General features: G+C 37.9%; 1 protein-coding gene across 2 annotated transcripts in view; it reads left to right on the top strand.

The window, feature by feature from the left end:
* The window catches only part of EYA1 (EYA transcriptional coactivator and phosphatase 1), a 322,481-nt gene that overhangs the window by 201,214 nt on the left and 108,033 nt on the right, over nucleotides 1-13,234 (top strand). For both annotated transcript variants that reach the window (XM_061172210.1, XM_061172211.1), the window contains 3 exons: nucleotides 3,272-3,341; nucleotides 3,667-3,812; nucleotides 7,544-7,681. In XM_061172210.1, coding sequence (XP_061028193.1) covers nucleotides 3,272-3,341; nucleotides 3,667-3,812; nucleotides 7,544-7,681 — 354 coding nt within the window. The remainder of the gene's footprint in view (nucleotides 1-3,271; nucleotides 3,342-3,666; nucleotides 3,813-7,543; nucleotides 7,682-13,234) is intronic.

Raw genomic sequence — 13,234 nt, 5'->3', positions numbered from 1 at the left:
GCGAGTAGGAGGTCCTTGGCCCTGGAAGCTCACAGGTAACAGAGGAAACTAACATCTATACACTACATAAACTAACCATCATGTAGTGTGGTGAGTGCAACTTTGCCAGGGTTTACAACGTTCCAAAAAGTACAGAGAAAGAAGATATTATCCTAAAGAGAAAATGATGTTTTAGTCCCAGTGGAAGAGTGTTTGACAGGCGGAGGAGAGAAGAGCATTAACATGGCAGTAGGCTCTGACGTGAAGACCAACAAAGACAGACAGGAAAATGCATGGCATGCACGGGCAGTCCTCAAGTCCAGGGATGCTATGTAACTCTAAACCCACAGGAGGGTGGATGCTTGAATATCTTTATATAATCTGCCAAGGAATTTGGAATTTTTTTCTAGGGATAGTATAAGTGCAGGTGAGAGATTGTAAGCTGGAGAATGGACGTGAAGAAGTTTCCGCATAAGGAAGATCAATGTGGTGGCAGAAGTGAGAGTCAAAGGGCAGTGGGTGGAATGCAGGGTGAGTAGCTAGATGGCTGTTTCTCTAGTCAAGGTGAGACATAATGAGGACCCGCCCCGGGACAGGAGGGTAGTGATGGAGAATGCAGGACAGCTCAATGGGTGTTTCTGAATTGGAGATGGGTGACTTGAGAGTCACAGAGGGAGGAAAAAATGAGATGATTCTGAGGTTTCTAGTTTCTATGAAGTGGGGTCGGGGATGGTATGTTTTGGTGGAAAGAGTGGGCAGATGTGGGTTCAAATACCAGTTTTCCTATTTATTTGCTTGGACATGTTACTTAATTTCTAGCCCCATATATAAAATGGGGATAAAGAATCCTGTTTTTAAGCATTTTGCTGGATAGATGGTGATGCTGTCCATTGAGTAGAATTAAAAATACAGAAAAAGGGCAAATGTGGGGGCAAAGATAGTGGGAATTTGGGAATCTGAGATGTTAAACATTTCTTACACAAAAACACAGTATTATTTGCTTTATGTCATTACTTCATTTAGTCCTCACAACCATCCTATGAGGTGTAGGTAGTATTACTGCCATCATTTTACATGAGAACGTGTCAAGGCTTAGAGGGATCAAATAACTTGACCAAGACCGCATAGAAGAGTTGGATCTTGAATCTGAGCTGAAATTAAATTCTAATTCCAGAACCTATGTTTGTATTACCACACTCTGCAACCTCCCAAATCTTTCTTCATGTGTACACACATATACGATGCATATAATCTAAATCAGAGCTTCACGGAAGCTTATGCTGTATAATCACCTACCTTATGCTGTATAATCACCCTGATATCTTCTATTCTGTTATTCTATTTGTTTATAAAAAATTGCTGAGCAGAGCCTATGAAGTTGAATTTACAATCTTTTCATGGGTCGTGACCCATAATTTGAAAAACACAGGGATAGAGCTAGAAAAGAATACAAGGGATTTCTGTGGCTTCCATCCTCAGATGGCTTTGGGGTTTTTTGTGTGGTAGTACATATCTGTGTTGTGGGTTCATTTTTTAAAAACTTCTTTCTATCTATGATGATCCAGGGAAGATATTACCCCTCTAGCAGCTCTGCTGGATAAATCTTCTCTGCGCTTGGTCTCTTTCCAGGCCTAGAAGAGGGGAGTAGAAAGGTTGTAATCGCAGGTGACCTGGGCAAGTGGCAGTGCTTGCGGTCCAAGCATTCTCTCCCTTCTATAAATTGTATTTAATCCTCCCGTAGCTATTTGTGTGTTGGCCTCCCCACGTGCGACAGACAGGACTTGTCTTTGCATGTTTGCATCTGCAGCATGGGGTGCGGTGTCTGGAACAGAGTAGTGACCCAACATGTGCCAAGAGATGGGGGACACCAGCCAAGCTGGCCTGCCTTCTCTCATTAATATGGCCTCCATCTCTGCCAGACCAACAGCCAGAGGGTTGAAGTCTGGCAGGTCGCATGAGTACTGCTGACCTTCATCTATTCTCTTGTCACTGGATTAGGCCTATTTGCTTTACCGGGAAAGGATTAGTCATAGGTTTTGAGATTCTAAGCCAAATCCACCACTGTTTTCCCAAACACAAGCTAGAAAATTACATTTGAGAAACATAACTGTACTGATGTGATATCATGAAAATGTATAAAACCTGGAGTTCATGGAAGCTTATGAAGGGTTTTAATGTAGAATATAATGAATAAATAATAGAGCCTCTGCAGACAGTGATTATTAGTAGAAGAAAATAAACATATTACATCTTATAATAATTGTAACCAAAGCATATGCATCTTAGCCAGGAAAAGCATAGGATGACTTTGAAGGGAAAAGGGGAAATACATACATATATATATATATATATATATATGTATGTATGTATATATTTATGTAAATGTGTATATATGTAAATGTGTGTAGATATTTATGTACACAAATAGATGGCCCATATTAGCAATGAAAGAAGCTGAGAATCACCATTTTAAGGTCTCGTGTTAGTAAAAAAAACATGTTTTTTTTCTTGCTTCTTTAGTTCAGAATGATTGTAAAAGAATATTTGATAGAAGAGTTTACTGCATTTCTGAGACTTACTGAATCAAGTATATGTGATTTAAAAGAAATGAAATTCTGTTTGAATGCTTAAATAATCTCTTAAAAAAAAACCTTTGTGACTTGAACGCTGAAGTGGAGCACATAGAACTGAAAGGCAAAGGAATATCCATCTCCATGCAAGAAAAAACGGGCTGAGTTTGCAACTTGAGAAATTTTAGATGGTTATAGGAATGCATTTTTATTAAAAAAAATTGCCGAATCAATGCAGGCAAATGAGGATCTGTCCTATTTCTACTGCCCTGAGAGGAGATTCGACTGCATTTCTCAGTAACACAGTCTCAGGGGTGTGTGTCCCCTTGAACACAAACAATAGACCAGAGGACCTTCCGGTCCCGCCCAGCCCTGTAATTCAAGTTCATCCCTCCCCTTTCAGCGCGGTCGTTCCAACCAGTGGCCAGGACTCCCTATGCTCTTAAAGTATTGCCACTGTAAAAGCCATCACTGACAGGTATTTAAGGATACTGTGACTATGTTTTCTAAGAGTTGATTTAAAATTCGAATCACTTGATCAGTTCCTATAGGTTCCTTAATATAGTTTAACTTTCTATTAGGTTGACTTATGAAATTGCCATTTCTGCGGGTCCAAAAGGTCTACGGTTTCATGTGGCCAACCTATAGTTGAAACTATATCAATGCTTCATACATATTTTGTATTTTGCTTGGATTATTGTGCATTATTTTTCTTTTTCCAGCCATTGGGAGCAGTAGCTTCAGCCCAAGACCGTCTCACCAGTTCTCCCCACCACAGATTTATCCTTCCAAGTAAGATATATTTTCTCTTAATCAATAAATAACTTTTCCGAGTAGTCTTTTACCTTATTTCAAGTCATGTCTGGTGCCCACATGTTACATCTTCATTTAAACTAAAGTGTGTTTCATAGAGACTTAAATGTATTTACGCAAATTTATTTGGAGCATCACCTAGGAGGGACACTGTAGTATTTTGGTTCTTTGTGTATTACACTTGAAAGTTATACATTAAGAAACAATCTTTAACTGGAATTTGTGATTTGGTTGTTAATCAGTTACCTTGCATGTTTCCATCTAATGCATGGGCTTTCTATTTTCTGTCATTTCTGACAAATAGCAGACCATACCCACATATTCTCCCTACCCCTTCCTCACAAACTATGGCTGCATATGGGCAAACACAGTTTACCACAGGAATGCAACAAGCTACAGCCTATGCCACGTACCCACAGCCGGGACAGCCCTATGGAATTTCCTCCTATGGTGAGTAATCCCTCGGCTTTAGCAGTGACGTTGCCTAGTGGGCACACCTGTACATGTGAAAGTTTCATAGGAGTGGTACTTAAAGACGGTCCTCTTGGGCCACTTGAGAAAGGGTTGTCACCTTTTGTGTCTAAATTCTTAAAATGATCGTTTCTAATGAGCATTGTAAGAACTGGTAGTTACTTATCTTGAGGTCAGAGGTGGCAAATACCATGGTTCATAGGCCCTCTTGCTCTCGTTTTGGTTTTGTTTTTTTTTTTTCCATTTATATCTCAATTCTTAATTTGCCACTTGAGCACTTGACTCTGGAATCCAAAGTATTTTGGTGCATATTTCTGATAAAACTTCTGTGAATGAAGTCTTTTGGGGTGAAGATTCATTTCCTATTTGTCAGATGCTGAGGTATGATTAGAGAAGTACAAGCAGAGTTCAACAAACCCTGGCTCTAAACTTGAGGGGGGTAGTAGTCTCAAATTTCAGCATTATCAACCATTAGGAAAAGTGATCTATATCATGGCTTGGGCTGCACTTTAAAGAGGCCAATCAGGAAACATTTAAAGCTCACATCCCTATTTGTTCCTTCCCACCTGGAGATTATCTTTATCTTGGTGTAATTTAACTCAATTGTTACAGGCTCAATACCTGTAAATTAAAAATAAATCCAGCCAAACCTCAAAGTTTAATTTTTAAAAAGCTTAGGATTCCAGAATACCTTCACTTCCATTGAATGGTAGTTGTAATTTTAAACAAACTGCAACTTGTTGGAAGAGAAAAATATGGATTATTGGCATTTTATTAAGAAATAAATAAAACCTAGTGATCCAGAAAAAAATACATGAAAGTTTGGAAGCAAGACTGACAGAAAAGACTGGTGGAGTATTTTGTGATCAATATTCTAATTATGCTTCTGCTGCTATTGTTATTTCATAATAATCTTTTCTCAGTATATTGAAAGAAATAATGTTCTTCTTTAAGCATTTCATTAATCATTAGAAGGTAAATTATTTTTTGCTTTTTTGTTCTGTCTTTACCCCAAATCAAATTGGCCATATATAAATTTCTTATAAAATATATAGAAATTAAAATCTAAATTATGTATGACTTCAACTTTCATAGTTTTATTTTTAAAAGATCACAACTGAATGTGATCTAGGGAGGTGTTTTTCAACCAGACTTTAAAAACAGCCATAAAATGGACTTTCTAGAATTATCTTTCATTTCCATGACTTTTAGTCACGTTTCTCAAAATAACGTTAAATATAGATCAAATTTGTCTGTAATTTACTTTTAAACTATTCTTATGCTAAAAGAGGAAAAAGATTCTATGATTGGAATTGCGTAACTTCAATTCTATAATGTGAGTTAAGGCAGTCCCCAATTTATATTCTCAAAATTTATTTGTAAGCTGATTATTTGAAGTAGAAATGTATTTTCCAGTACAAACAATACTCAAGTACTGTAGACCTATCAGTGCTGCCAGGGGAAGGTACCATTCCTGTTATTGCCTTGGCTGCCCCTCACACAACTCTCTTGTTTTAATTTTTCTTCCCCATTCAGTCATGGAAGGGCCCTTTGCCAATTTCTGGGCTGCGGGGTAAGGACTTCTCTAGTTCTAAACCATCAACAGATGGCCCTGTTGTCTGAAATAGTTGTTCCAGTAGAGTGAGATGAGCAGAGGTTAGGCTCAGAACTAGTAAGATGAAGACGGGGATTTTCATGTGGTAGGTGGGGATCGGGGAGGTGGTGAGAGTGAGTCTCAATGTAAAGGGCTCTGATCCCAGGACCTTCCATGCTTATAAATCTCCTGGGAATAATTCTCAGTCCTTAGCATTTTTCTGATCACCTCCTTTCTCCTCTTTTTGTGCTTTGAGGACAAGGAGATGCCCCCGTGCTTCTGACCAGCCATTCTCTTTTTCTTGGGCCAGTGCATGGAAAAATATGGCAGCCATCTCCCCCTTGCTTGCTCTGAAGGAAGAACGCATCGTTTAGGGGTTTTAACTGCAGATAGTTAAGGTCCTGATAGTTCTAGAAGACCTTCTCCAAGGACTTGTGTCCCCTGACTTTTCACTTAGACCCAGTAAGAAAAGACAGGCAAATCTTTTCATAGTAAGAGCAAGGGGTCGGTGAGGAGGAAGAGGTCATGCCATTCTTCACTGGATCTGCGTGGAGTCGACCAGTGAGATGAGTTTGACAGCTTGTGGATAGAAGCTATGGACATAGGTGTGGCTATGGGTATTTTCTACCTCTTCCTGCTTTTCCTCACCTGTTCTTATCACAAAGATTCCCATCCTGAGCCTCCAGGCTAAAAACAGAGGTGGCACGGGTGAAGACTGAAAGCAGATCATTATAGCAGCAAATGGAGAGAGAAGGGGGAAAATCCCTATTGTGACAACATGAAAAGGAAGGGAGTTTTCTAGAGCCATCTAACCACCTGTCTTGGGCACTTGCTTTTCCAGGGACCATTTATAAGTGTGGGTTATTCATTGGTTTGGGATTGCCTGTAAAGGGAAAGTCACATTGTTTTAAAATGCTAAACTGAAATGTAAGGCCATTATGAGGTTACTTAGAGATACTTCAGGAATTAGAGTAGGCTCTCTTCGCCAAGAGTCAGATTCTTCCACTGCCTTAGGAAAGTTACCTAACTTCATTCTACTGATGAAATTCCCCTAAAATGGAAATAAACAGTGAGACTACTGTGTATTCTAGATCCCAAAGATATTATTTATCTTAAGTGCAAAGTAAAATTATTCCAAAATGTGAATTCCCTTGGCAGAAATTTTCATCCCCTTCCTCTGTGGGAATTAAGGACAGTTGTTAACTTTCATGACTGTCTTTAATTATGATCCAGGGCTGAGCCCTGTACAACGATACCGCCAAACCCAAGTCCTGAAATTAGGATGTCAGCCTGGCACTTTGGGAAGTATTGGGGGGGCCACAAATACATTATTTTTATATTATGATGTTATGAAAAGAAAGTATACTTTATGTTACACTTAAAACAATTATATTTGAATAAAAACCTGAAACTATAAGGGACAAAAAGAGAACTACTTGTCAGTTTCTCTGTGCTGTTTATAAAGCACTGTGCTGTTCTACAGGATTGAATTCTTTATTATTCTGCTTCTCTTGTGCTTACTGCCTGGTAGGATCTGGATATCTGGGAGAAGGTTTCCCCCTGTGTTGCTTAGTTCTATGCCCAATATTGCTACCTCTGACCTCAAAATGCGTTGTGTACTAAAATCAGCTTTGTGATAGAAAGAGTAAAGAAAAAAAATGTTTTTAATGTTATGAGGCTAGAGACTCTAATTAATCACTTTTTAGAAAAAATATTTTGATTCTGATGTTAATCAATGCAACAACATTTAGAATAATTTAGTTCAAGTTTAATTATGGCCATTTCTGGACTGTAAAGATGATCTTAAACTCTTGTAAAGCAATACAACTAATTATAGAAACGATATCACTGGAGTTAAATTTGATAGAAAATGGAATTCAGGAAAACAACAAAAAAGAATAGTGCGGATAGGCATTGACATCTGTAATAATCCTGGTTTTATTCTTTTTAATTGAAGTTATAGTGAAGGGTATTTCACTCTAAGCATATATGGCCTTGGTTATCGAGATAACACTGGGGGAGAAGCGTTTGTAATTGGGTAGTTGCGGGAGTGTTTTTGTATATGGACCAGCTTTTGAGAACGAACAGATAGATAAGCTATCACTAACTGATTTAGGTGCACTGTGGGCAGGCATCAAGACTGAAGGTGGATTGTCACAGTCTCAGTCACCTGGACAGACAGGATTTCTCAGCTATGGTACAAGCTTTGGGACCCCTCAACCTGGACAGGCACCGTATAGCTACCAGATGCAAGGTCTGTATACACACTGGCATTGCTCTTTTCATTAATCCTGTGGGACAATCATTACTTTCTAAAGTGGAACCTGATATTCTGTGTAAGTAGTGGATGATGGTGAAAGTGGGCTGGGCTTGGAGGCAAGATTCCTGGTTCTAGTTTGGCTCTTTACTTCCCTGCTCTCCAGGCCTAAATTTCCATATTTATAACATCCAGGGGTGAGACTGGATGATCACTCGGGTTCTTTTACAAAAAGCTGTAAAATTCTATGTGTCGTTGAAGTTTTCTGCCTTTGCTTCTATCAACTAAAAAAAAGAGTGAAAAAAAAAGCAAAGTCAGTGACGTAAGAAGTTGTAGTGTGATATATGCTAAAAACCCTGGCACTTGGTGTGGCCAGTCAACCTGTCTCAAAGGGGTATGTTTTCTTCATTTTCCTTATCACGGCTCTGGAAATTGAGCATGTGATAGGTGTTGACTAAATGATCTGCCAAAGACCAGGAGATCAAATTGACAGCCACTCAATGCATCTTCAAGCTATTGCTTCTAAGGACCCATCCCTGGGTTCTGATTTTGAAACTGTAGACAGAACATAATGTAAGTGCAAGTCATATGGATGACAGCTGAAAGTTTACGTTGTCAGAGCTGTTTCAAGAGTAGGCATTACTGTAATTAGCAGATTATTATCATGCAAATGTCTTAAAATACTTGAAAATTGTTCTCTCATAATTAAAACATTCTCCTAATATTTTGTTTTTACCACTAATCAGTTAAACAAATGATATGCATCCTTTCAATAGTGCCACGCTATAATAGAATTAAATGCCTGCTATTTAAAAAAAAAATGATTTGTTTGTTTATTTATTGAAGTATAGTTGATGTACAATATTACATAAGTTAGAGAAGTACAACATAATGATTCACAATTTTTAAAGGTTATAGTTCGTTTATAGTTACTACAAAATACTGGCTATGTTCCCTGTGTTGTACAATACATAACTTGTAGCTCATTTATTTTATACATAATAGTTTGTACCCCCTATCTTGTCCCTCCCCACTTTCCTCTCCCCACTGGTAACCACTAGTTTGTTCTCTGTATCTGTGAGTCTGTTTCTTTTTGTTATATTCACTAATTTGTTTTATTTTCTGGATTCCACATATAAGTGATACGATACAGTATTTGTCCACCTTTGTCTGACTTTTTTATCAGACACTTAGCATAATACCCTCCAAGTCCATCCTTGTTGCTGCAAATGGCAAAATTTCTTTCTTTTCTTATGGCTGAGTAGTATTCCATTGTGTGTGTGTGTGTGTGTTTAGACCACATCTTCTTTATCCATTCATCCGCTGGTAGACTTAGCAACCTGCTCTTTTAAGTAACAGATATGTTATAGACATCTTTTTCACATCAATAAAATCTATTTTATGGCACCATTTTAATGGTTTCACAGATATATCTTATTTAACTAACCCCCCTATTATTGGACGTCTAGAGCAATGCCACGAATATCTTATGTGCATGCTTCATTATTTCCTTTGAGTAAACTTAAGTGTGGAATTGTTAGGTAAACTGTTTTCACCTCTTTTAAGGATTTGTTATATATTTCCACAAGGAAGGGCTGTGAATTAGCGTGAACACATTAAATATTTTACTTTTAAAAATAATTGTCATTTTGGAAGGTCCGAGATTTTATTGTTGTTTTCATGTGTATTTTTAGAAAATTGAGCCGATAAACCAGTTTTTCTTTTCTTGCATGGTGGTGTTTGTCTTCTCGTATTATTTCTTATATTACATCTCTTAAACTTTAGTAATGTTTTATAGATATATTTCCGGTGTATCATTTTTAAGAGCTTTTTTCCTGCAAGGGAAGCTAAAATTTTATGGGACCAGATTCATTAATCCTTTCATACTTGGTTTTGCCTTTGGTATAAAAAAGGCATGGATTATAAAGTTTTGATATATTTGATGGCTACAAAATTAAAATTACCTCATGACAGATAGCATTTAGTGTTAGAAGGATATTACTCACGTGCTTGATTCCAAAACTTGAAAGCTGCTCTTGGAAAAGAACTATGTTTCTCCACATGCTGAATATCAGTTAAGTAAAGGGATAAAAAGAACACAAATTGATGAGACTTCATTAAAGAATCGAATAGTCTTAGGCTTTAGTAATGAAATGGATCATAAGGCAAGCAAAGTCTGTTCACTTCTAAAGCTTTCATTTGTGTCAAGGAGAGAGACAGTAGACAAACAGACAAATTATGCAATTGCAGTCTTCGGAGAGTTATGGGGAAAAAAATCTGGCACTATAGTCGGTTCCGTTCTACTCCGGGCATCCAGTCTCTTTAAGGAGAAGTGAATCCTAAAGGTCAGAATGAAACAGGTGAAGTGCCTTCCGGAGAGGAGAGATAACTACACGTGTGATTCCTGGGCTTGAGCCCACATGCAGCCCTTCGGTTACCACCCACAATGGGCTGAGTACAGAAATTGCGAGTTAAGTGTTTAGAAACTTTCATGGTACGTCCGTAGTAAGTCTTATGGTGGTGAAATCAGACGTGCACTCTGTGTCTTTTCTTTTTTCATCTCATTTTTTTAGTCATACATAACTATTCTATTTTGCTAAATTGTCAGCCTGGGAAGGAGAAGAGAAGCGTGCTGTGTGTCTCAGAGAGTTCGAGAAATATTGCCCTTGACTTAGCTTTATCTTTCTGTCCTCGCAGGTCAAAAGCTTATGTGGCAGAAAGTTCCTAAGAGGACTAACTAGCTCTCAGAGTTGTAAGCATAGCGTCACTGTAGAGAGAAGAGTGGAAATGAAAGAGGAGAAAAGAACGTGAATTTGGAGGTGGAAAAAACTCTATTTTAAAGCAGAAATAAGGACATGTGTAGCACCAAATATAGCAAATATAGCATTGCTTTTCCAGTTATAGGTTTCATTGCATCTGGGATGTTGCATTACAACTTTTTGTGTTTTTAGGCATCCCCTGGTTGAATGGCCTTTCCAATGGGATTTTAGAGCCCTTTTTCCATGACTGAGGTATTATTTCATATGGATATTTCTATAATGGCACCTCACTCATTTTCAGAATAATCTAAAATATGACTTTCACACACCAAGCCAGAGAATAATATGCTATTAACTTGAAAGTTGCCAATCCGATGATGGATAATGATATGTAATGTGCTATAAACTCCTTATGGTCAAATGTGGATAAATAAGTAAACTCTGATTAATATGTATTTCTTAAATATTAAGTGCATTGTAAAAAATGAAGTGGATGAAATGATTTTATGTGCCCAGTCATGGGAGTCTATTGACCTTTGTCTTTTCAATACTTCTTTTTAATATAAAACTTTCTATAATGTCTGAAATTATTTTCAAAATTCTCTAAATTCTATTATCCTTAATGAATAACAGTGATTTTTGCTTATATCAATCTTATATCTGTTAAAAGATCTTAGAATCTTGGATGACAGTTTATGTATTTTAGTGATTTGGGAGCGTTTTACCTAGTGCTTTCTCCAATATCCTTTGACCTTTTAAATATATACCTTTTAAATATAAGGTATGATGATGAGTTATTCAGAGATTTAGTTACTAAGATTTCATAATATTAGGATTTCACAATACTAGAAGAAATATTCTAGTAACCCAGATGACTCTAACTCAGTAGTGAGTGTTATGCTGATTAACTTCAGGAAAATTTTTGATGATCACCTCTTTGGTTCTGTGAGATTTAGAAGGTTGGACTAAAGGTACAGTGAAATCTTGCACTCTGGCAAACAGCGTAAATTCTAGAGTCAGGCTGCCTGTCCAACAGCCGTGCCCTTGCTGTCCGTGGTACTTCAGCATGGGGCTTGACTTCTTATGTCTCCATTTCTTCGTCTCAAATGTGGGGATAATATTATCTGTTCCCACAGTAGTATTGTGAGGTTTAACTGAGATTATCCGTGTATATCACTCTGACCAACACCTGGCACGTAGTACGCATTCAAAGGCTTATTTTTATTTACTGTGTTCATTGTGGCAGTGATGTGGTAGTGGTGGGGGAGGGGTGATTATTATTATTATTGTTATTATCATCATCATCATCATCATCATCCAGCCTTCTGAAATAGTTCCAGATTAGGAAGCATTACCTAAATTCTCCTTCTCTCCCATTCCCCAGGAGGAAAAAAAAAATCTCTATGTATGAAATAAATATAAAAAGTGTAATATATATACTATTATATATGTGTCTATACACATATATATGTATGTATATAACCAGCAAAGAGAGCTCCAAGAACCCAGTAACCAAATAAGCATAGCAAAAAAAGAGCCGGATCTAACTCATGTGCTGGCAAGGAAGGAGAATCAGTATCAACAAAGGTCAGGCTTTGTGTACATGATACAAACGTATAGAAGAAACAAGAGAGAACAGCCAAGAACGTGAAGAAGAAAATCAGAAGAGAGAAATGGCTGTGTTGGCAGCAGCAGTGGTGGGTGCTGGAAAGCAGGAGCCGTGGGTAACACAGAAGGGCCACAGACAAAGAAATAAACTCAGCTCTGCAGTGATGGGAAAGAAGGCGGTATCAACCAGGTCCTTACGCCCCAGGAATCCCTGCAGGCGCAGTGCGACTTGAGTGCGAGGAACTGGTGGGGAAAATGGAGGTAACAGCCATGTAAACACCAAATTATTTAGTTCAGGAACCAAGATTAGGGAGGAAGATGGGAACGTGACAAGCTATGCTCTATCGAGATGGAAAACTCTGCTGCCCGTAACACAAAAAAACAGCTACTGTTTATCGTGCACTTATCATATGCCCAGCACTTTTCTAATTATTTTACATATATTATCTCATTTCATCCCTGCAACGACCCTGAACAATGGCTTTAAAGGATAAGAACCGGAAAATGCTGACGAATACATCAAAATGGAGAATGGTTTAGAACTGTCAGACCCTGCCATGTTTTCTATATGCTTAAATGACCGCACCTATAGGGGAGGTGCTTACAGAAAACTACAAAAACAACGAAATGTAGTTGCCTGTAGTATGTTTCCTGAAGGGTGGATTTGCTCTTTTGGTAACTGAGATACTGCATTACACAGCTAGCTATGTAAGTAGTAAAAAAAAAAATACCAGCTCGTGAAGCTTAGAAAACTTTTTTTAGAGAGCTCATTTCCGAGCACTGTCTGTGTTTTAACATTTTCATGGCACTTAAGGAAAAGATTTAACTGGTAATCTGTGGGCATTTTGGCACTGCCTAATCTTGTGAACTAGGCCAGCCTTGGTGCCCTTGTTTACTCCAGGTGAACCTTCTGGATCCTTCCAGCTCCAATGTTCAACACTTATGTCCGTGGCAGGCTTCGGTGAATCTGGCACATGCCGTTTTAAGCCAAACAAGGATCAGATTTTTAAATGCACTAGTTTTTAAATGCACTAATACTAAAAGCCCACAGTAAAACCTCAGGGACTGGAAAAATCTGATTGCTTTTACCATTGCTGCAAGATTCTGGAAAATTCTATTTCTGCTTTTATTGGATCTCTTTTGTACATCCAGTGAAAGATTAGAAACTTAAGTTTAACAGAGA

Source organism: Eubalaena glacialis, chromosome 17 (genome assembly GCF_028564815.1).
Source record: "Eubalaena glacialis isolate mEubGla1 chromosome 17, mEubGla1.1.hap2.+ XY, whole genome shotgun sequence".
NCBI classification, from domain to species: Eukaryota; Metazoa; Chordata; class Mammalia; order Artiodactyla; family Balaenidae; genus Eubalaena; species Eubalaena glacialis.
Note: the sequence above shows the minus strand (reverse complement) of the source record. Positions and strands in the feature narration are given on the sequence as shown.